The sequence below is a fragment of the Strix uralensis genome, chromosome 4 (assembly GCF_047716275.1).
Source record: "Strix uralensis isolate ZFMK-TIS-50842 chromosome 4, bStrUra1, whole genome shotgun sequence".
NCBI classification, from domain to species: Eukaryota; Metazoa; Chordata; class Aves; order Strigiformes; family Strigidae; genus Strix; species Strix uralensis.
Window position 1 is genome coordinate 11161974 of NC_133975.1, and position 24414 is coordinate 11186387.

A 24414-nucleotide genomic window follows, 5' to 3' on the forward strand; every position below is an offset into this window, starting at 1 on the left:
GAGCAGGAGAGAATGTGTGTGGAGGTGAAGGAATGAAGAGGTAAGAAAACAAGTATAATTGGTTGAACTGCCAATAGTTTGTAGAACGTTAATTGCAAAAAAGCTTAGGGGAAGTAGGATAGACCAAAGCATAGAACCTTTTTTTAGGATTTTATCTTTCAGTGCAGGTTCAGTTAGGAGAAAGAAGTCAAACTGTCTACTCAAACTAGATGCACTTCAGAAAAGAGTGGAAACTTAGATGAAGAGGGGATGGTGACTAGTGTTTTTTCTTAAAGCGTAGTAGGGGTGCCTTTGTGTGCTTTGGAATTAAGGTGGCTGGATGATAAAAATAGACTGGACAGATGACCTCAGAGTCTGGGAAGCAAAAAAAAAAAAAAAAGTGAAAGGAGTTGATGCTGTTCTTGAATGAGGACCACGGAATGGAGGCATTTGCACTGGAGTTCCCAGTGTTTTCTCTCTGTTTTTAGCAGATGAGGTGAATGTGATTCCTGGAATAAAAGAACCAGGATTAAACAGTGGAATTAAGTGAGTTGAGGTATAGGTCATGTGTGAGAAGAGTGCTTGAGCCCACAGCTCATTCTGAGGAAGTTAGCATACTGCAGGTCAGTGAATAGCTGTGAAGAGGAAAAGATTAGCTAAAGGACATGAGGAATTTAAATAGTACCTTGTGTTCATGGGTATATTCAGCTCTGTATCTTATTAATTTTTTTCTTCAGAGTAGTAGATGGCTGGGGAGAATTTTGAAAAAAATGAAATTAACCAGGAAAGCAGCCTGTAGCAAAAGCTTCATGTCCAGATCTGTTTTTCCCTCTACTTTGGCTTTCTTCACGTATGGATATGCTGTTTTTTTAACAGTGGTCTAGAATCTGAGCTGCAGCTCTTTGTTTTCGGCAGCCGTTGTAACTTGCAACTGATTGTGTGAAGAGTGTGCTCCATTCCTCACTTATGAGGCAGAAAGAACCCTGATGCTTTTGCTCTGATGGTTTAATTGCCAGCAAAGTACTGGGCAGAGTTAACTGAGCAGAGGGGTCCAAATGATATTAAAGATTACTTACTGAACATTATTCATCGAGATGGTTTTGGTATCTTTTTCACAGTTTATGTTTAAGCAGGTTGTGTAACAACTGTGTGCCCAAAAGGGGACATTGTGTGACTTTTGATTTGCTCCCTAGCAGTACTACTGGCAAAGCTGTAAGTAGAGCTGAGGTTTGTTAGATCTATCTCTGTCTCCTTGCACATTTCACTTGAATGACTTTGTGGCTAATTTCTGCTGGAGCCTTAGGGAACTTACCAAATGCACGTCATAGATGAGGAGTTGACTTACAGCTAAGATGGTAACTAAGAATATAGCAAGTATTTAGATGAGAATCAAGACTCAGACCTAGTTGAAATTCATGATGTTTGAAGAAGCATAGGCAAGAAACAGGGAAGAGTGGTTGTAAGAAGTGAGACTACCTGGAAGTTACCCTGTAGATTTCATAGACAGGTAGCTGTTTGTATGATCTTTGATGGATAACCAAAAGCTAAATCTATGGGCTGCTTGATAAATGCTCTACTGAAAACCTCTCACTGGAAATATAACAGTCCTAATGCTTTTCTATGCCAAGACAGATTTTGTTTTTTCTTTTTTTTTGTCTAATCACAAGATGGAAGAAACTAGAGGAGTAGTGGAGGTTAAAACACTTGTTTGAGAATTAGGTGCTTGCTCACTTAAATTGCTCCCTTTGAAACACTGTGAGATTTGAGCCCTTGAAGTGCTCCCAATAGCTTATTATTCAAAATGCAACAGCTCTGGAGGAGAAGATGGGATACCAGCCTAGAACAGCTGCTACTTTAGGTAAGGACCCTTGCTATATAAGGGGTACTGGAGTTGGGATTTGAACCTGAATTTTATAAACTTGAATGAGACAGGTGTTACCTTTTTCTTTCTCCACTCTTTTGAAGCTTAAACTCTGATAAATGAAGACTTAACTGACATCTAAGTGTGTTTATTACCTATGAATCACTTAATCTCCTAGTCATTTTAAATATCTGGGCATCTACTATCACCAACTCCCAAAAGATTCACAAAGGTGGGAAAATGTAGTTTTCCCCATTTTACTGCTAGGGAAGGAGCGAAGCAGTTTATTAAAGGTTGCAAATGAGTCAGTGACAGAGCTCTGGTTAGAACTTGCCTACTTCTTTGGGCCTTGGCTTTTGGTCTCCTTGGGCACTGTGTTATGTGTGTGTGCATACATGTAGGAAAAGAGAGGCACAGGCTGTTTAGAGGGAGAGACAGAAAGAAACCCATGTAATGATGCAAGGGTGGCAGAGATAACTCAAGTGTGGGCTGGATAACTGACTAATTTGAGATAGAGAGTAACCTGGAAGACTTAGGATAAATTAATGTAGCATTAAACCAATATATGTTTTTTCCAATCCTAAACTGGCATAATAAGGAGTAACGAGCTTATAGCTACTGACATGGGACTGTCTGGGCTCTACTTAGAATCTTTATACTAGAGCCTTGTGGTGCAGGCAGGGGTCTGTCCACATACACAGCTGAACAGAATGACTTATGTGATATAAGTCATGGTACCTTACTTTTATTTGCTATAGTAATTTTTTTTTCTTCCTTATCTGATAGTTCATAGATTTCAAGTTTTTGTAGCACCTGGCACTAAACTAGAGAGCGGGCCTGCTACCCTGCATTTCTGCAATGACATTCTCGTCCTTGTAAAAGACCTTCCTCCTAGTGTCATGGGGCAATGGAAGCTCTCAGATCTGCGTCGGTATGGAGCTGTCCCAAATGGATTCATCTTTGAAGGGGGTACCAGGTGTGGCTTCTGTAAGTACAATTGGAACCTGTCTTCTAAAAGTTGTTTAAAACCTTTTGTAGAAATGTGAATGTTATTCTCATTCAAAGTGGAGATTGCAGAACCAGCTGTGCTGCTTTGTCATACAGGCAGCCTCATATCAGAGGGTCTGTTCTACCAAGTAGATTTCTGCAGGCTTCAATCCTGGTGTTCAGTAAAAATGTGACTATGTGGAGTCCTGACTGAACATTGCCCTGTGGCTCTCCAGAAGATGTTTAGTCAACTGTTGCTATTGGACACAGAGCAAAAATAAGGTAATGGAATTTTATGGCTTTTGTCTTGCAAGAGATAAGGCAAAATGGTTTAATGTTCAGATTATTAAATTATGATTATTTTTGTTGTTTGTAGAGGGAAAATTATACGGAGCTTTGAGGTTACAGGCAGCATCAAGGCTCTCATTGTGTAAACGGTAATGTCTGAATTCTGTAGAGGACTTCTAGCTCCTAAAAGTTAGGAACTTCAGTCTGTTCCCTTCCCTGTTAGTAGCTTTGTTGCTTTATGGGACCATGAGATTCGTGGGGTCAAAACAAAAGCAAGAAACCAAGCTGAAGGTAGTTTCTGTAGCCTAGTAGCTAAGATACACCTTTAGATGGAGAGAAATCTCTTGTTCCAATGTCCAGTTTAGGACTTCTCACATTCTAACTTCCGATAAAATGCAAAGCTCCTATGCAAGAGCTGAAAACAAAAGATAATTAATGCACTGAATATCATATACATTAGGAAACAAGGTTTTAACTTCAGAAGCAGAGTTTGAAGCCATGCTCAACTGATGCTCTGTGAGGCGAGTGGGTATGAAAATCACCAGTAGGGATGTGAATTGTCTGACTTGCATATTGAAATGTGAAAATAATGGATTTCTTCAATTCCCAGACTGAAAAAATAGAAGGTTTCAGAGCTGATCACATCCAAAGATATTCTTCCCTGGGACTTGTAGCAAAATTTGGGGAGGAAGGCTAAAGAAATTATTTTAACTGTTTACTCCAGTGAGGGGTTTTCATTTTGTCAGTTGAAAAGTACAGAGCTGAGTTACAAACATGGTAAGTATGGACTCAGCTGTTATATCCTGATTCCTGATTTAAGATGCTTGTTTTCAGTGTGGAAGATTCTGGTTCAAATGTTTCCCTGCCTATTTCAGAGGTTGGAGTTAAAGAAGGGTTTCCACCATCTGAAGGAATGGGTTATAGGTATAGCCTGTAGGAAACAAATCTCTTTCAGGGTTATTCTGTTTCAGTTAAAAAAATGGTATGGGAACTGCAACACAAGTGTGTTGTTTCCTAGTGGTGTGCTTTAGACTGTGAGCTAGATAATTGGTTGTAGAGTGTAAGGGGGAGACAGAACAGTCACATTTTTCCCTTTTTTGTAGATAGTGCAATTGACCCAGACTAAACTTGAATCTGCAACTTAGTGTAGGTCTGCCAATACTTGCAATTTTGGCTTGAACAGTTTTTTTTCCACGCAGAATAAAGCAATTGCTCATTCCTGTCTCTCTATGCAAGTACCACTTTAAATAAAAGCTGGACTTCTAATAAATGTCTGCACTGCAATGCTAACATAATTTGTGTCCACTTTTTGAATTATTAACTGGAAATAGAAAACTTAATTTTGAACTAAACACTTCAGAATACTTACAGGGAGAAAATTTCCCAAAGTTGAACCACATGTGTTTTTTCTCTTTTAAAAAGCTGATGATCTTTCTGGAAAGCCTGTGTGGACTACTGGTTTGTGAACTAATGAAATCTGAAATAATTTAACTATGGAAAATTTATATTTAAAAAAAATATAGGGAGCTGAAGTAGGAATGCTAAGCAATCTTTAAGATTAGCAGTGATTAGATAGATAGAATACACAGCTTATATAAATTATCAATGTAATTCCTCAAATGAGAAAATATGAGACTTAACTCTTTGAGTAATTGGTATCCCTGAGGCTATCTAGGGAGGCAGAGTCTCTCTAATTTTTGAGTAAGAGATGCAGCAGCACTGTGATATGTTGGATTTGGTTTTTCCTTTGAACCTTAATGCAGGTGCCTGAAAAGAAGAAGACGGTGATTTCTTGTTAATAAGGGCTTCAAATAATGGCTTGATTTTTTTGGAGTATATAGTTGATTGCAAATGGAGTACCTGTGAATTCCAACCATGTGTTTTATGCAGACTTTCATTAGAATATGGAAGGACACAAAATAGTATTCTGAGGGCTATCCAAAAGTTGAAATGACTAGCAGAAAATAATGATGGATTCCAGGACTTACGTTCCCCTTTAAAAAAAAAACCCCAAAAAACCAAACCACCCCAAACCCAAACAAAAACCCCGATTGTTTTTTTTCTGCCATGCTTTTTCCAGAAGGGCTCTTCAGCACTGACTGACAAAGCATTTGCAACACACGTTGTCTGAAGGGTTCATTTCTCAGATATACTGCAGTTTTGAGAGGGACATTGTGATAAAGAATAGGTATTTAGGACTCCTTAGTAAATGTGATTTTTATGATAATGTTGATGAATGGATATGACTTTAGTTTTGGTTTTCATTCTTGAAAATACAAAAGTAAGGGGTATTTGCAGATCAAAATTCTGACTTATTTATCATCTATTCTGTGTGAAAGGATCTTTCCTTAGTGGCTGCCTGAACCAAAGAATTTAGAAAATGCCTGGTTCACCACTAGAACTGAAGGTACTTTGCCTGCTTATTTGTGCTGATTATCATCACAGAATCATTTAGGTTGGAAAAGACCCTTAAGATCATTGACTCCGACCGTTAACCTAACACTGCCAAGTTCACCACTAAACCATGTCCCCAAGCACCACATCTACAAGTCTTTTAAATACCTCCAGGGATGGTGACTCAACCACTTCCCTGGGCAGCCTGTTCCGGTGCCTGACAACCCTTTCGGTGAAGAATTTTTTCCTAATATCCAATTTAAACCTCCCCTTGCACAGTTTGAGGCTGTTTCCTCTTGTCCTATCACTTGTTACTAGGGAAGAGACCAACACCCACCTTGTTACAACCTCCTTTCAGGTAGTTGTAGACAACTTGCAGCTAGCCAGTAAATTTCTCCTGTGGTGGTTACTGTTACAGGCAAACCACCTCAATGTGTAACATGGCTGCAAGGAGGTGTGCAGGATGAGGCTTCATTTCCAAACACAGTGCTGTCAGGAATGATGGATGAATAAAGTGTCTCTGGTGTTTAGTACAAGACTTTGTTTCCTGGAAAGATACCCCAAGAATGTAGGGACCACCGATGTTACTCTAGGAATCTGCATGGCCTTATGAGCTCTGCAGATGATCAAAGAAGAGGATCTGCAGTAGGTAAATAGCAAGAAATTTGATGGCTGAGCCAGTCTCCTTCCTGCTGGATTCTTGTCTGCTTGAAGGCATCTCCACCACAGCTTCCTAGGAGGCACTGTAGAGCCTTGCTTGGAGGTGTGCAGTGTATGTTCCTCAGTTGTATGGCTTGCCTGAATCTTGTGTTCATCCATTTAATAGTTGCTGTTAGAGGAGTGCCTGTGTCCAGAAATCTGTATATAGCATCTCCACAGGCACTCTCTTGAGGTCACCTAGCTTCCAAGTATTCAGCAACAAGGCACTTAAGATGTAACTTCATTCTTTATGCTTATATTTCAGTAGGATCTAGCTAACATACTCAGCCCTAAATTATTCTGTTTAATAAAACCTATCTGCTTCATTTGGTTTTGTAATGAAATGGATTTGGATTATGGACTATGTACTGTTATGATCTGTATCTGATTGGAATGGAATTTATTAGATTACTAGTCTTATCACCCTACAGTTCTACGTATTGCTCATGATATGTTAAAGATGTATATTTCCCCAAATAAAATCAGACCAGTAAGTAATATGTGATATTAAAAAATGTTCAGTAGCCCATATGGTGAATATAGACCACGTCAGTTTGTGCATCACACTTTCATTACAGTGTTTAGGGAATAACAGTTTCAGTCTTTTTATTCTTAACTGGGCTTTGTAGTAAATGCTAATGTATGTTATAACATTACTAATATACTAGGAACTTTCGTTTACTGTTAATTGATTTGAAAGAAAATTTTATGCTTTAATATGTAGAATATCGCCAGTTCACACTAATGCCCAAATTTTGAAAGCTAGCAAGTAAATGAACAAAAATATTAATCTGAAATAACTTTCTGTCAATTTTTGCTTAGTTGCTTGGTTGTACAAATGAATACTGTAATTTATTTTGAAAGATTAGCAGTGCTTTAGTATAGAGAATTTGCCGTGGCAGTTGTGTTATTGAAGCGTCAAATGAGACACGGCTCATCTGGTGATGCAGCAGCATTATAGAATGCTAATTAAGCTTCTGCAATATAGTAAGAAGCTAAATTTTCTAGAATGAGATCAGAAAGAAACTTCCAGTTTGGATGTCACAAATGCCTAAATATCACAGAATGAATGAAGTTGGGAGGGACTTCTTTTCCAACTTCCCTCCTCGAAGCAGGGTCAGCTAGAGCCGTTTGCACAGGACCATATCCAGTCAGGTTTTGAATGTCTCCAAGAGCAAGCACTCCACAACCTCTGTGATCAACTTCCTATATTCTGGTGTATCAGCTATTCCTCACAATTTTGTATCTTCTGCAAACTTGCTGAGGGTGCACTCTGTCCCATCATCCAGGTGTTAAACAGCTTTAGCCCTAACGTTGACTCCTTGCATACACCAGCAGGGATTGGCCTCCAGTTGGACTTCGTGCTGCTGATCATAACCCTTTCAGCCTCGCAGCTCAGCCAGTTTTCAGTCCACCTTACTGTTCACTTATCTAGTATGTACTTGATCAGTCTGTCAATTAATATATTATAGGAGATGGTGCTGAAATCTCTGCTGAAGTCAAAGCGAACAATACCTACTGCTTCATCCACCAAGCCAGTCATTTTATCAAAGACTGTCAGATTGGTTAGGCGTTATTTCCCTTCTGTAAATCCATACTGACTACTCCCAGTCAGCACCTTGGAAGTGGCTTCTAGAATTATTTGCATTATCACCTTCCCTGGTCTGTGGTTCCCTGAATCCTCCTTGAAGATAGAACTGATGTCTGTGTTGTTTTTTTTTTTTCCCCAGACCTCAGGCATACCATTCCACCCACCAGTCTCCATGACCTTTCAAAGATAATAAAGAGTGTCCTTGCAGTGACGCTAACCAGCTCCCTCAGCACCTGTGAATGCATCCCATAAGGCCCTATGGGCTTGAGTATGTTCTATTTAACTGTTCCTTAACCTGGTCCTCTTCCATCAAGGGAAAGTTGTTGTTTTTCTAGATTTTTCCACCAGTCTCAAGGGCCTGGGATTCCTGATGAGGGAATTGAATCTTGTCAGTAAAGACCAAAGTGAAGAAGACCTTGAGTACCTGAGCCTTTTTCATATCCTTTGTCAACAGGTCCACCATCTCATTCAGCAGTAAGCTGAAGTTTTCCCTAGTTCTCCTTTTGTTGTGATATACTTGCATAAGCCCTTCTTGTTGCCTTTCACATTCCTCCCCAGATTCAATTCCAGGTAGAGTTAGGCTTTTCTTACCCCATTCCTGTGTGCTTGTACAGTGTGTCTGTATTCCTTCTATGTCATCTTGGTCACCCTACTTCTACATTATGTATGCTTTCTTTTTATGTTTGAGTTTTGTATGGAGTCCCATGTTCATCCATGCAGGCTTTCCTGCCACATTTGCTTGGCTTGAACTTGCAGGAGGTGATCCTTGAAAATCAGCCAGCTCTCCTGGATCCCCCTTCTCACCATGGGATTCTTCCAAGTAAATTCCTGAACAGGCCAAAGTCTACTAGGAAGTGGGAATGAAGATGATATGGGTCCCTAGGTAAGCAGTTAAAAAAACCACTGGAATCTTTTTCTAAGTGTGTTGCCTAACTGGAGAGGACACTCTAAAACATCACTAGAAAAGATGAAGTGGTAGTAGTATTGCTCTGCGTGTTTTTTCTGGTTGCCATACTTCTACAGAGTGGGAGACCTGGGTTCCTGGCCTCCTTCAGCCTGCAGGGCTTCAGATCTTTGTCTTCCTCCTGAGGAGTGGTTGGCACCCACAGAAAGAATAGCCCACTACAAGGCCTGGAAGTTGCCTCACTGTGTAACCAGGCATATAAATGTCACTGGGATCAGAAGAGAAAAGTGAAGTATGTGTCTGTAGCCTTGAGACTGGGAGCACAACTTCAGGGACAGACCCTAGATGTTGGACACTGCTCCTAAGCTTAAATGCTTAGTTCCTAAACTTAGATCTTAGTTGTATAAGAAAGCCCAGAAATAATGGGCTATGTAAGTAACCCCTCATTTATGTTCTTTAGTTAAATTGTGGCATTTCTTCTGTAACTTGTTCTAGATTTGATACAATTGCTGTGCTCCAAGAATTTAAACTGGTTTGGGCTTACTGAGTGTTGCTGTGTCTTATTTCCACATTGCAGAAAATCTAAGTGGTTCAATCCATAGGTCAGGGTGCCAGATGCATAAGGAATATGTAGTAGGAAATGCCTATGGATAATACAAATGAGAAACTGCAGGTGAAGGAGCTTAAAGCACCTGAATTACCTACCTTATGCTTCCCCCCCTCCCCCCCCCCCCCCCCCCCCACTGATTTTTAGTGCAAAATGATACAGGTGTAAAAAGGAACCAATATGATCCCTTATCTTTCAAGGGGAATTTTTCTGGTTCCAGGAAGATGTTCTCCATTTCTTGATATACCATTAATTTAAATGGTCTTTGAAGTTGTGGTGAGGTGTACACAAATAAAGAATCTGACTTCTGAATGACCGTCAACTGTTTCTGAAGGTCCAGCACTGTTTTGAACGCTGGTGTTGTCATAACTCTATAATCCATTAAAAACAACTGAAGTGTGAGTTAGGCTTAAAATGCAGCTTTGAGTTTTGTAGAGCCTTCTCTATCTATGATCTTTTTAAAATTTCCAACCTAAATTTATGTATTCTTTTATCCTAGATAGTTATACCAACATGGTCCTTTAGTGTAATGTTCTCTCTCTCTCCATGATGCTTACCTCCCTAAATATTTATACAGCATTTATGCTGTCTCACTTTTGCTACATTAAAGAAACTCAGCTGTTTATCTTCCTAGTAAAATACAGGAGGTCATCAGTAGCTGTCCTGTGTACCTGTTTTCTAAGAATGAATATTTTTTTTGGTTACAAGCAACGAGAATTACAAAGAAGTTTGGAAAGGGTCCCACTATGTTGTTGAGCATTATGTTAATGTGTTTTTTTTTTTCTTAAGAAATGTCTGTCTTGATAGCTGAGAACCTCCAGTTGCCATGAAAGGGTGTTTTTTTTTCTTCCCCTCCATGTGTGTGTTCAAAGGGAAGAACAGTGTATTCATTTTGGTACAAAATAGCCTGCCACAGTTGAAAACTCCTTACATACTGAGTTCAAGCTTATCTTGTTAAAGGAGCTGATGCCCTTAACTGAAACTGAGCACTTAGACATATCTGCAAGCATAACAACATTTAAATATGTGCTTAATCTAAATATTTGATTTAATACTCCCACTAGAATAAAATGCTTTTTGAAATGGGACCTAAATAAAAATATAACTTTGGTTATTCTTAACAGAAAAGTGTTGATAAAGGAGAAGACCAACTTTCTTCAGGTATCTTTACTCTTTTACTTCATTCCTTTGAAATTTTTGAGGAATAGGACAAACAAGTAGTGTTCAGGAAAAAGAAATCTGTTATTAGAGAAGTTGCTTTAATTCCTGAACAAAAGCATTCTCCCATTACCCTGTCATAGAAACATCATATAATATCATGTAGACTCTATTATCAATGTTACTTTCTTATAGGTTAAACCAAAGCTTTGCTCACATTCTTCCTGTGAAGCTCTGAGTGCAGAGGATTAGTGGATTTAAGTTTTAAATACCACTGTAATAAATACGTTACTAAAAAGAACCGATAATCTTGTGGTTAGAATGCCTTTCCTCTCCATAAAAAAAAATGTGAAGCCCCAAACAGAAGCAGAGTATTTTGGGGTATTTCTGTAGTAGAACTGAGGTCTAAAAGGACATGAATCTGTATTAGCTTTATGTTCCTTGCTTCCTCACAAATTTTTTCATAAACATAAAATACTTAATTATGTTTTTGAATTAGTTGCTCGGTACAGGTTTTGTTCAACTCCGAAGGCTTTGGTGCTCAATCCGGGTAGAGGGAAATAATCTGAGATTTCAAACACTAAATCTAGGTGCATTTTCAAGACAGTTAACACCAGTTTATTCTTAAATAGGAAAAAGAGCATTTACATTTTGAACTTCTCTTGCTCTTAACATCACAGTTATAATGCTAGAGATCAGAAAATCCTTTCTTCTGCTCTGACAGCTGCAAATATCTCTGGGGCAAAATTTGGTGGCCCCAGCTGAATCTCCATCACACATACTGTTTGCAAAAAGCAGGCTTCTGGGCCTAGGAGTCAATTGAGAGGTTTACTTAGAGGAACGGGCTGGAAAATAGAGCCTCGCACTTTCCTAAGTTGCTAGCTCAATTAGCATGCACTGGTTAAAATGACCAGTTGCCAGGAGAATCTTGACTTGGTCAGTGTGAAAAAATTCAAGTAGGATAATAAAAGGTGCTTGTTAACACTGTGAGAATTCAGGCTCTCCAGTGTTCAAGTACTTCAGGATTAGATTCCAGAGCCTAGATTGAGGCTGCCTCTTGTTTTCTAACAGTGTCTCCTAGAAGAGAGGAACTTGTAGGACCCTTGGTGCCCTTTGAAAGAACAGATGATACTGCTGCTGCTAGTTGCACGATAAGCAGGAGTATTTCTGTAATCATTTTGATGAAATTAGGTGTTTCTTTCTTTCTAAGACTTCTGCAAGTGGCTCTTAAAAATCATTCTGAAATAGTGGAAGTGGCTACCAGCATATCTGGAAGGGCCAAAGGAGGAAAGGAGGAGTGCTGTAACAAATGGGAATTAAATTTAAAAAATAGAAGCAGTAGAGGTGGTTAAACTGGGGCAATATCTGGAATTTCTTGAATGATTCTAAATTGTGTAGATTAAAACTTCCATTTATGTGCAGATATTGTTCTGTTGCTCTCTCCTACTTAGCCCTACTGCAAACAAGAAACATTCTTACTTTCTTTTTAGTAGTCATGCCCATGTCTTAGTTGGCAATAATAGGAACATCCGTGGTTATTTTCACCAGAGAGAAGAGCAGCCTAAGATACCTTCTAAAGGGGATTGCTCAAGGCCAGGATTCAGTCATACTGGCTGGACAACGTGATGATTGCCATGAACTGAACTGCCAGGGTTTGTACCTGTCCTGTAGCTAAAAGACTTCAGGCTCTAGCACTGTCTGGCACCTGTTAGGAGTAATAATTTGTGGGAAGGGTTTGACTCTTCCTCCCTGCTTTCATGCACAGTACAGAGATTTAAGTAATTTTTGGTTATTGTGCATTTGGAGAGTATGTTTACCCGTGGGTTTGCTTTTTTAATATGATGAATTAAAATCAAACATTAGCAAGATTTAATAGTACTTAGAAGTTTTACAAAATTGGCAACTTCTCTTGAATGTTTGGGAGACTGTACAGTGCTCTACTGCTAACTGCCACAGAGGACTGGCTTAGTGTTTCAGCCTTGTGCAGGTGGTTGCAGGCTGCTTTTCACCAAGTCTCTTACCCCATGGAGAGTGAGTGAGTGAGCTCTTCAGTCTAGTAAACAGCTGCATGGTATTACAGTGATGCATACCACATATTCCTTGGCTTCCAAATGCTTGTGCACCAGATCTGTTCCAACACATGACTGAGATGTGTAATTTCTAGTAGTGAATTTCTCAGCTTTCTCAAAAAATCAGAAAAGAAATGTAATTGCTGGGTTTTATGTATGCTTTTAAAACATAACTTAGTTAAACTTTACCTATTCATTCATCTCACCTGACGTCTTTTGCAAGGACCCCCAGACTCCCTTCCCTTGCAGTCCAGTTTTTTCTACAAGAAAGAAAATGTTTCCTGTGGGAGTCGATCAGCGGTTACGGTGATCATGTGAATAACAGAATCTACAAAGAAATATTTAACGCATATGTGTATATTGGATTTGTATCCACGTGCACATGTGCATACCCTGTTTGCACTAGTTATATAAAGGCTGTCATATTTGGTTTTGGGATCTCCAAATGTGTGATAGTTCTTTGCAGAAATCATCATTTGAGTTAAGCAGCCAGCTTGCACGCATGCATTTACTTTTTTGTTTCCATTAAAGTCAACAGCTTGTAGAGCCTCTTAGGAGTTTAAGTAAGACTCTTGACAATAGTGATAAAAGAACAAAGTGGTCCAGATATAATCTTTATGTACAGAAATACTTGAAGAATCTTCTTTTCCTGAATGGCAACATGGGTGTGTAGGATTCTGCTGAATTACCAAGTCGCAGAGTATATCACTGTGCTTGAGATATGGATGTCCTCTCTTATGTTGTCTGTCCTGCTTGCTTATTGTGCATGGAATGGGAAGGTCATGTGTTCAGAGTCTAGCAAAGCCTTGTGCTGCCCTGCTTCCTCAAGAAAGGCGTGGCTTCTGGCATCAGTGTGATTTATGGCGGAAGAGTCATACCATCTAAGATTAGGCAAACTCATTTCCCTAGACTCCCTCTGTTCTGTGAGGGGAGGAGAAGGCAGCTCAGAGAAAGAGCTGAATTTCAAATCATTCCTGAATACATACTTGGCACCCAGCTTTTTCTAATACAGTGTTCTCTGACTCTTTGGCATCTCTTGAGGAGGGGAAATGGGACAAGATTATGAGTGAATCACCACCAGAGACTTTCATACCTGTCAGACTGCATGATTAGTGTTGTAATCTCCTAGATGGTGTTTGATCCTGAAGCCAGGGTGTGTATGTGTGCTATGAGGAAATGTGGGACAAACTTGTTTTTTAAAACAATAATAGAAAACAATACCACAGAACTGCAGAGTTAAGTAGGCTTTACTCTGGTTTACATTTAATGAGCTAGTGTGTGTTCATCTTTTCAGTTGCTTAAACATAGCTTAGTGTTTTAATACTTGTCTATCCTGAATCTCAAGTAATATATTTGAGACCTTGTACTCTAGAAATGATTGGCAAGCCAGCCCTTAAGTATAAATTTAAACTTCTACCAGCCAGTGAATTCTAATTCCAGTTGAATTTATAGCAGTTTGCCAAATGAAATAAACTACCAGAAACAGGATTTCTGTTTCTTTGGCTGAAGAAGTTTTGATCAGTAAGGTCTGAAGAGGAACAAATGTGACAAATCAAGTTACAAAGATGCTGCTAACAATGTTGTCTTGAATAGATTTAAGCAGAACAGGCAGAGACTTAGATGTGACATAAATTGAGAATGACAAAAGAGTGTGGTCCAGAATATGCTTTTCCTAGAGTGGTCAGTTTACTGCTTGCTGGCTGTATCTAATTTGGTTTGTGGTCCACTCTTTATTATCCCCCTTGAATCCCATAGTTCTTTCAGTCAAAAGTGTATCCATTGCCTAAGTGAAATGCGAGTATCCTGTTGGATATGATGGCATATGTGAGAAAAGTGATGGGGATGCAGGCATTCTGGTCAAACGAGCTCTGCTGCTTTGAGTAAAATTGGCAAAAATATGCATGCAACTCAGAATTGGCTAGAGACGTGCAGAAGTTAAACATGTCCAGATTAGGGACCCAAGTCCCTAGGAAAGTAATATGCAAAACCCTACTGCAGGTCTAAGATTTGGTATTGTGGTTTTCTAGCGTGCATGGCTCTGGTGAACTGGTGGCACTTCTTCAAGGCCTGTATACTAATTTGATTTCCTTTTGTGTCTGGTTATTGTATTTTTTTTCCTGAAGTTACTGGTTATTGGAGTGTTTTAAGATCATATTTTTTTTTTCCTGATATCAGTAATATTTGGACTGACAATTCTCAAATAAAATGTTCTGTGGAGCACTTCTAGTCTTGTGTGTTGTCCATGTAGCCATATATCATGCAGCTCAGAACTTGTTTATTTATTTAGTGATTCTCATTCTAATTTTGCTTGGGGCTATTCTTAATGAATGGAAAGCAAAATATCAGAATAGAGCAAAGGGTAAAGATCTGATGACAACCTGTGGAGTTGTGTTACATTCTGTTAATAATAGACACATTGGACTTTGACTAGGAAAATCTATACTATCATCCAGCAGTATAACCAAATCCTAATTCATTGGGATATATAAAGCTGTTCTTGGTTAAAATTGGGTAAAAGTAGAATTAACTTGGTTCATTTTGATGAAGACACTTTAAGTGTCACTGACACTTGCATAGCTAAGATTTGATCTGCAAAATTCTAGGGGTGAATAAGACTAAAAGACCCAGACAGCTGTTGAGAATATGGCTTGTATTTTGGCATTGCTCTAAGTGCCTGAATCTCAGAAAACTAGCATAAATGATTCGGTAGATGTTGAATGTATGTGTATGTTTGTGATACAGTGTGTGTGTGCTGACCTGAAATTTTTCTTTTTATTTTTTTTCTCTGAAAAACATGTCTTGTTGATTTCTTTTCGTGGCTTGCACTTAATACTCTTTTGATTGCGATATTATAAATAGCTTCAGCTAAATATATTTCTAATGTATCCAGGTGAAACCCACATATTTATGTTGTGCTTTCTTACAGGGGCTGGTGTTTTTTTCCTTTCTTGTGCTGAAGGAGAGCAGATCAGCTTTCTGTTCGACTGTATCGTCCGTGGCATCTCCCCGACGAAAGGCCCTTTTGGTTTGCGTCCAGTCCTACCAGGTTAATATAGGAAGTATAGAGTAACTGAGCAAAGTAGGAACTTGCCATGTCTAGCACTTACTGCTGTGATTGTAAGAACAGCTTGCAGACACTAAGGGTGTAGAAAGTGCAAAGTGGTTTTCATTCTGAAATGTCACAGTACAGATTTATCAGTTGAATGTACCCAGTTTCCCCCTGCTGCTCTGGCTCATTCATAACTTTATCCTTCTCTTATTTAACAGTACTAAAATATGGCAATTCAAATTGAAAGAAACCCTAACCTTTAATTTTAAATTTACATAGTTCAACTTGGATCCATGTCTGCATTACTGTTTTGATAGTTTAATGGAAAACTAACTTCTGGGGCATTTTGAGTTCATCCAAAACACTTAGAACTAAGTCTTGCCAACCTTAGAAAACTTTGTGAGGCCTCCACATCACGTTTCAGTTTTGCAGCTTAAACTTATTTTCTGATGTGCAAGGATTAATTTCCTTTTCCTGTTTCATGATAAATGCTGCATGCGCTGTAATGTTCAGAGAGGAAATTAGATCACGTTATAGTAAGGCCTGTTGCCTTTTGACCTTAGCAGATGAAGAAATATAATATTGAGTTGGAATGATTGTGTCAAACAGGGCAAGAGTTTGGAAATGAGATTGCACAAAAATATCTGTGAATTGACAGTGGGATATAGTGCAAGAATGGTGAAGGATAAGATGGGATTTGTGGGAAATAGAGTTTCTGTTTAAGTCTTAGGCAGTTAATAGGTATTTGACAGGGTTTTATTGCTGTTATAAGAAGATAATTGCAGGAAGGAAATGTGATGGAAAAGATTAGATCTGGATGCAAAACTTGTGAAAATATATTATGAAAAGTAAGTTCAGGTAACTGCAGTAGACAAGGCTCAGTTCATATCTTCTTTCCCGTAGCTGTAACACCAAAGTAAATAAAATAATGAAGCAGAATAGTGGGCAGTAAAACCTCATTCTTCTTATATGATAATCTGTGTTTGTGTTCAGCTGAGTGTTTAAAAAAAAGCAAACAGCAGACAACCAACAACAGAAACCCAGAAAACTGCCGATACTTAAATCTTTGCTACTGAATGCATATTTTTCTGCATATCTAAACATGTATTACACATATACAACTGCTAAATCTTTCATTTAACAAAAATCTATGTCCAGAAAAATTAGCCTACAAGCAAGTATTCTGTTGTCTTTTTAAAAATTATTATTTTTTAAATTTTAATTTTAGATGACACATTCTTTGAAAAATATTTTTTTAGAGACATGTAGAAGTAAGTCAGCTTTCACATTTTAGTTATCAACTCTGGTGTTTGTGGGTTGTTATACATAGCCACATACTACATCCCTTCCCTCCTTCAAGAGCTCTGACCTCACTGGAGTGCATAAAGTGGATGTGGAATATCCTGGGGATCATTTGGTGATTATTGCAAGTCATTACTGTAAAAAGACCTAAGGTTTTTTTTATTTGTCTTCTGTGCTCAGTGGACTTGCCACTAAAATGAGGTGAAGATGTACTCAGCCACTTGATTTCACCTTGTTTCCTTGGACAGGAGCAGTATTCTGTAGGGAACTGTGCTCACGTTCTTGCAGACTCCTCTGCAGCCCTTTTCCAAGCCAGTTTGATCCCTCTAACATACATTTCCCTGTATCTTTACCCTTGTCTCTTCCAGTTTGTTGTCACCCCCTATGTACACGTCCCGTCATAGAAAATTTTTATTTTTTATGTTCTCCTTTATTTATTATCCCATGCAAAAGTTTGCACAGACCTATTAAAGGCACATGCAAATGTACAATACTAGTGATCCATCCATAAACTAATATTCCTAATCAAGTACGCTGTTCTGTATTGCTGGAAAAGATCAAGTCTCTACCAGCTGCATACTGTATCTGTGCAAGATACTGAAATTCACCCAACTTTTTGAAAGGGTTACTTATTAAATAGATTAATCATCTGTACACCTCAGGTAACTAGATCAAAACTTCCAGACTGGGGATTCTACCAAGAAACATCTAGTCAATGTTATTCATATTTACTGCAGCACAGAATGCTACACAGCCTCAACTGTGCTTTATATATGCAATGCTCTGCTTTTGTGTAATTTAAAAGCTTTTATAGGAAGCAGCCTTCTCTCCAGTTTGCTGTTTGAATTTGGCTTCTTGCTGTTGCCTGTACCTTTCCAGCTTAAACTTGAAATATGCTTGAATAACTCTTAGGTATTTGCAAGAAAGGAAAACACTCAAAAGGCAGCTGTACAGACAAAAGAATGTAATGTGGTGAAAAAATGTCACATTGACAGTGTTCTTGGACACCACTGCCCACAGCACAAATACAATCTAGAGATGTTATGCAGTCAACATCTCCTTAGTCTATCTTTGGAAAAAGGGTAATGAATGAAGCCAATGGCTTCATGTACAAACAGCTCAACCATATGGTTAAATGGAGTGCTGAAATATTTAAGTGTTAGCATGAGATTAATAGGGAATAACAGAGATTGGTTTGAAGAGGACTGGAAAAATGACCAGTTTCCTTACTTTTAATTGCCATAGTGATTCTTTAAACAAATGTAAAATGCCCAGTATCCAAAAGGAGTTGGTAAACTGCATGTGCAAGGGATATTTGCTCAAGTACAATATTCACATCTTCTTTTCAGGATTGTAGTTTTAAAAAATACACCTTACTTTCTTAAGAGAGCTTGGTGTTCTTATAGGTATATGATTACTGTATGTATTTTATTATGTTGCCTATAAAATACGTAATGAAAATGCTGTGCAGTGGAACTCATAAACTTGACTGACCATTGCAAGGTATCAAAATCTGGTCTAATGTCTCATAGCTGACCTGCTTTGAGCAGCAGGTTAGACTACAGAATTCCTGAGATCCCCTCCAACCTGAATTATTCTGTGATTTTTTTGAAAATGGGTATCAAATTAATATGAATATTCTCATGATTAAAATAATTCTATTATGTGCACATCCAAAAGAAAATGGAAAAAGGAAAGAACATTAGATGTTTTACAGTTTACTACTGTGTGGTACTTCTTTTGGGAGTCTATTAATTTTGCAAAATTGTACCAAAATGGTAGCTCCATTAGCACATTGGAGGTTTTGATTTGTTAAAGGCGCATGAACAGGTCTCAAATTTAAGACATATGACATTGAGTGGGAATGCAAAGGTAGTGTAGGTATGTGTAGATGTTTTTAGACAGTGTAGTGTTTTAAATAAAGGACTCAAATGAGTGACAGGATGTCTTTGGATGGCTTGTTTTCCCCAGCTTCTAGTTGGAAGATAATTGCTGTAATTGGCTACTTGCATAGTCTCTTTTTTTTTTTTCTTGAGAAGATATTTAGAAAACAGACCAGAGAAAATTTTGTTCTTGTCTTGACAAAAGTCTAGGTATTGACATAGTAATGAATCACTGATTGCATGGTTTGTAATCTATACTGAATTTGCATGCATATTATTTGAGAACCGTTTGTTTATCAGGTGTGCGTTGAATTCCTTCTTTTCATTAGCAAGATTCATCTTGAATGCCAGACATGAACACAGCAAAGGCCCAATAGCCGATCAGTGATATTTTTGATCACTGGGCAGATCAGTACTCTAAATCTGGCTAAGGCTACGGGACAGTCTAGTTCTGCAGGCTGGAAAGTCCCCAAGTGTAATGTTGATAGTTTTGATGCTCTCTTTTAATTTTGGAAGCTTTTTCAGGCTGCTTTGTGACTGACTGGAGCGTGTGCAGTGCTGCTTGCAGAGGATCTATCTGATGCTCTTTCTTTTTGTTGAAGCTTCATACACCTTTGGCCATTGCAAGACAGCTCTATGGCTGCCTTCTGCAGTATCTGTACCAAGTGGATTCTCCTCAAACTTTTAGGACATCTTTTCATTCCTCCAGACATCTTACAAGGTGTGGAGATGTTAGCATGAAGGTGAGGGTCCAGGCCTAATTTGCACATGTGCCTACAGTTACAAAGGAAGAAAGAAAGGAGAGATGTTCAGCTTAATTTATCTAACTTTGTTTAATGAAGTAATTAACCAGTGTTGCATTTTAAAGATGCATATAATCAAGCATATCTTAGATAGCCGCTGACTTAACTTGATACGATAGATTTTTTTCCTGACAGGTGCTTACTGAACAACCCTAGAGCTTTGAATTACTGTGACACTTTATTTGTATGTTACCAAAGTATTCAAAATCTCCCACGATGAGCAGCTGATGTGGCTTTAATGAATATCCACCAACGTAATATAAAAATAAAATCTCCATCAGAGGCATTTTTAGTCTAGCCAAATTTGATGTAATCCTTCCCCTTTGCCCCAAAGCAGTATTTAAGAAGATTTCAATGACTGCCTCACACAAAAGATTTTTTTTGACAGCAGGGGATCCATTTTTGTTTGGGTAATTATAAAACACTCTCTTAAATGAAGGACCTGGGTGAATCTAACTGCCTAGATTCCATGGGAGATACATTGTTAAGAGTTTGGGAAATGAAGGTAGTAATTGCTCTTAGAGTTGTTGGAGTACTGTAGGGTGTTGTGTGGGCAGAAGCTGTATGAACTTCCCTGGACAGCTGTCTCAGTACCGGTCATGCTGCTGCTGTCCTCCTGAGTTAGTGTTATGCCAAATGACTACACAGTTATTTAGAGGCTTTGTGTTGTGCATGCACAAGGTATAGGCTGATGCCAAGAAACCCAACTTTACTGTTGAAAAAACCCCTTGTTTTCATAATTTTTTTAGGCCATATTTCTACACTCATATGACAGGGGGTCATAGGTTATGCCTTCCAGTAGGGACTGGTCTCTAAAACATGGCTGCCAGTGACTTCAGTCCTTAGTCTGATCTTGTAGAAAATCCTCCTGATCAGTCTTGGTAGTCTGTAACCAAAAATACTGGTGTAAGAATCTGCTGCTTCTGAGGAATAGTATTGTGTGTGTGCTTTCCATAGAAGTCTTGCTTATTAGGAGAGAAGATTAAAGGCAAAACAAAGACTTCGGTAAGACTGATGGACAATTGTTTTTAACATCTGCCTAAGACTTAAAGTCTATATCTGTTTGGCAGATTTTGAAGATGTTTCTCTAGACATTTCCTAGTACTTGCTGAGAAAGGGTTCTTCTCATCAGTCTTCCACAAAACTGGGCAATGAGAGGTCACATCATGTAGCTATAATCCAGTTTTATACACACCTTTTATACACAGGTAATCCTTAAAGGGACGTTTAACCAAAAAATTGTCAGTCCTATTGGACAGACAGTATGTCTAGAGAGTTCATGTTGTTGGGTTAAACCTGTTGTGTTCTGTAGCTGTGTAGCTGATAGGGAATTTGGCTTCTAGAAGTGACTGAATATGTGAAATGCAAACTTAGTGATTTGCTTAAACTTCCCTTCTACCTCCCCATTTTGTATATTATTATTGGCCATTTTTGCAAGATCAGTTGTTTGACCAGGTTTTTTTAATTATATCTTTTGCTGTCTGTAAGAGGGATATCGGTTACTAAAAAACTAATAGTTGTGTATGTGCTCTAGTAACATTCTGAAAGTCTGTATTTATCAAGTAATCATATTCTGAGGAAAGCGGAAGGATTTTTTTTCTACTGGCAGTTCTTTGCTGTGGAAATGGTTAGTTTCTGTTGCATCTTGGTTTGACTAATTTGCTGATCTGTTATGCTGACTTTATACTCAAAGTACTCATAGAACATCTTTGTTGAACCTTTTTGGACATAAGGGCACTGAACTAGATACAGCAGAGTAACTGGAGCAGAGGACATTCAAAAATAGATTCAAGCAGCAGCCTGTAATGCTGTATGCCACTGAGCAGATCCTTGCATAGACCTGTCTGGGTTGCACCATAAGTGCTGGTGGCCAAATCTTGTCTTTTCCTTTGGCAGACGTCCATATGGAAGCATTGGGGGTTTCGTTTGAGTAAACAGTTACACAGGTTTGAACTAGTCAATGCTTAATATGAGTTGTATGGCAGGGGAAATAGGAACGGAGACCTAACAAAATAATCCATATCAAACAGTCCTCTTTTCTGTTCTTAAAGTCAACTTTGGAAGGTGTCAGACACTGACATCAAGCACTGTTTGAGCTGGGAGACACAGAGGTCACAGGCATTGTTGCCTTGTCCCTGTTAGAACATCTTTGATTTCCAACATATGCTGTTACAGGATTTTGTGTGTGTCTGGGTTGTTCTGCTAATCTTATCCAGATTGCAGACAGCTAAAGATGGAAACCCCCTCTATATGGGAAAGTTAGTTCAGCATTGTCGCTTCCTGTGACGCACTTGGATCTATGCAGGGCAGAAAGTGAATACGGTTAGGGAGGAGAGATGTGGCAGCTTGTTCCTCAGGTAGTTAACAATGTAGGGACTCCCACGGAGCTTCAGCTCACCTGGCAGTGCTCCTTCCCCTGATTGCGAGCTTGCTTTGACTGCTGTGTTGACATCAAACCCAAGTCTTTTAAAACTGAAAGACCTGGGATGAAAATGAAACTTTTCTTTCATCATTTCAGCTGTTTATCTTACTAACTCAACCACAGCAATGTGTAGCCCTTTTCATCCTTTTTTTCTTCTTATTAAATGATCCAATGATTAAATGTTTTTGTGGTGTGCTACTACTACCAAGTTGATCAGATACACAAGAGCAGCAGTTGTGAGGAAGCTAAACTGCTTTATCTGTCATTAATTACTTCCCCTATGTAATTAATAAGAGCTACTGAAACTTCTGATGATGAACAAGTTAGCAGACCATATCCTTTGCAACTGCTGAACATGACACACTTGTCAGTGGTGTTTGAAGAAACCTGTAAGATTTTTCTTGGGATAATGGTTATGATTACTTCTAACATCTGGTTTTATTGTTTTGCCTGGCTGGAAACAAGTTGGTTTAGAGGAAACCGGCCTGTTTTACTGATGAGTTCTTCTTCCACATTCTGTATAACTTTTGGTCTTTCTGTTGGAATAGGATGAGCCTTCTTCAGTGAAGTAATTTCAGCTGGAATGGAAAACAGTAAAATGCATGGGGAGAATCCCTGATAGTACATTTTAGGAGTGTTTTTTACCATTCTAACTTGTATTAAGCATGAAGACAGCCACCAGGTTGCTTATTTAATCTCTGACTTCTGAACTTAATGACCTTCTCAACATCAAACTTGAAAGCAATGTCTTTGTAAATAGGTGATCTGGACTGGAAGCTATCAGGTAGTTTAAGCACTATGACTGAGTTTATGATGTAGTTTGTAAGTTTGTAGGATGCAAAATTTGCTCTTTCTCGGTGATAAAATTTCCAGTGAGTTTAAGTGAAGTCAGGACATGTTTTATGGGTCACATATTAGTTTTCAACTCCTAGACCTTCTGGTTGCTAATTTTCTCTGTAGCTATTGCCTTTGGTGCTATGTTCTTGAGGGTTCTGTCTCTGGTGGTAACTCTTACAGACGTTGGGTATAATCTCTGAAAGTCTTTGACACTTAAAATTATAACGTATTATGTAGCGTACCTCCAGGATGTGCTTGAAGGCAGATTGTCCCATACATTTTCCAGTCAGCATTTTCCTTTCCTGTAGTAGATCAAACATAAGAAAGAACATAAGAATATCTAATATAAGAATGTGTCCTTTTTTTCTTTCTTTCTTTTTATATATTTTCTGTGTTCTTTTTTACTTATTTTCTGTTTCTTTTTAAAGACCCAAGTACAAATCCAGCTTATTCAGAAGAAAGATTGGCTCATGAAGCTTCGCAATTAGAAAAGCGCTTGAGCTTGCTGTCCCATACAAGTCGCCAGGGCAGTGGAGGTAAGAAATATCTTCAATTAAATAAAAATTAAATAAAAATCCTTCCTAGTATACAAGATGCTAAGCTTTAAAGAAAAATAATAGAGAAAAGGTCAAGATATTTGATTTGGCTGCAGTTGGTTGTGGGGCTGTTCTTTTAACAGCATTGTCTAAAGTCCATTGATGTAGATTGGAGTTTTCAACTGAGCAGAGTTTTGGATCATACACTATTAACACAGGAAAATCCTTTAGTATGCTGAATTCCACTGAATCTGTGTGTGTGCAACTTCAAAAGAACTGTCTGCATCAAGTTTGAGATCTGCTTAAGTACCTGACTCACTCCAGCCTGTGAGATGGACTGACTTGTATAGTTCACATGAGGCTTACAGCAGATTTTTGTAGTAAAACCTAGGGCTCCTGTGCTTTGGTTCTCAGTGTTACTATCCTTGCTCTTTGTGGTGCTATCTGTGGATGTTCCTTCTGGAGCTGTTTATGTATCAAAGTAGAATTAGTGTATAGCACTAGATTTGTAAAAGGGCCTATGCCCTGAACTACTATTTGAATTGTTTAAGAGCAGAAGTTAGATCCTTAAAACTCTGCTTTGCTCTTGACTTTAAAGCCTACGAGCCTAAAAATGGCCCTGTGAAGATCCTCAGGAACTTAATTATGTACTTCTGTACATGTCCGTGGCTACTTTAGTCTTGACACTGCTGAGTAATGTGGTTTGTGACTAAATTTCACTGAGACTTCCTGAAGTTTTTCTTAGCATATAACTACTAGACTCGACTAGATTGATGTAAAACAAATGAAATTTCATAGAGAAGCATGCCTGGTTTTTCTATCCAGTCAGTCTGGTTAGAAACCGTAGCCCAACTTTGTATACGTTCTTTGTGTGAGATTACTTGAATTTATGACCTTGTTCTCCTAAGAATGTTATATTCCTCAGAGAATGAGGAATCCTAGAGTAAGATTTTATATTCTGTTACTTGAGTTTTGCATAGGAAAATGAAATATTTGTGTTTATGGGAAATATTATAACAACAAGACTGTCCCTGCAAGTTTGGTG

General features: G+C 38.5%; 1 protein-coding gene across 1 annotated transcript in view; it reads left to right on the plus strand.

Moving 5' to 3' along the window:
• Positions 1-24414, plus strand: part of DOK7 (docking protein 7) — a 71828-nt gene that overhangs the window by 4328 nt on the left and 43086 nt on the right. The window contains exons 4-6 of the mRNA XM_074865659.1: positions 2627-2827; positions 15464-15583; positions 23262-23369. Coding sequence (XP_074721760.1) covers positions 2627-2827; positions 15464-15583; positions 23262-23369 — 429 coding nt within the window. The remainder of the gene's footprint in view (positions 1-2626; positions 2828-15463; positions 15584-23261; positions 23370-24414) is intronic.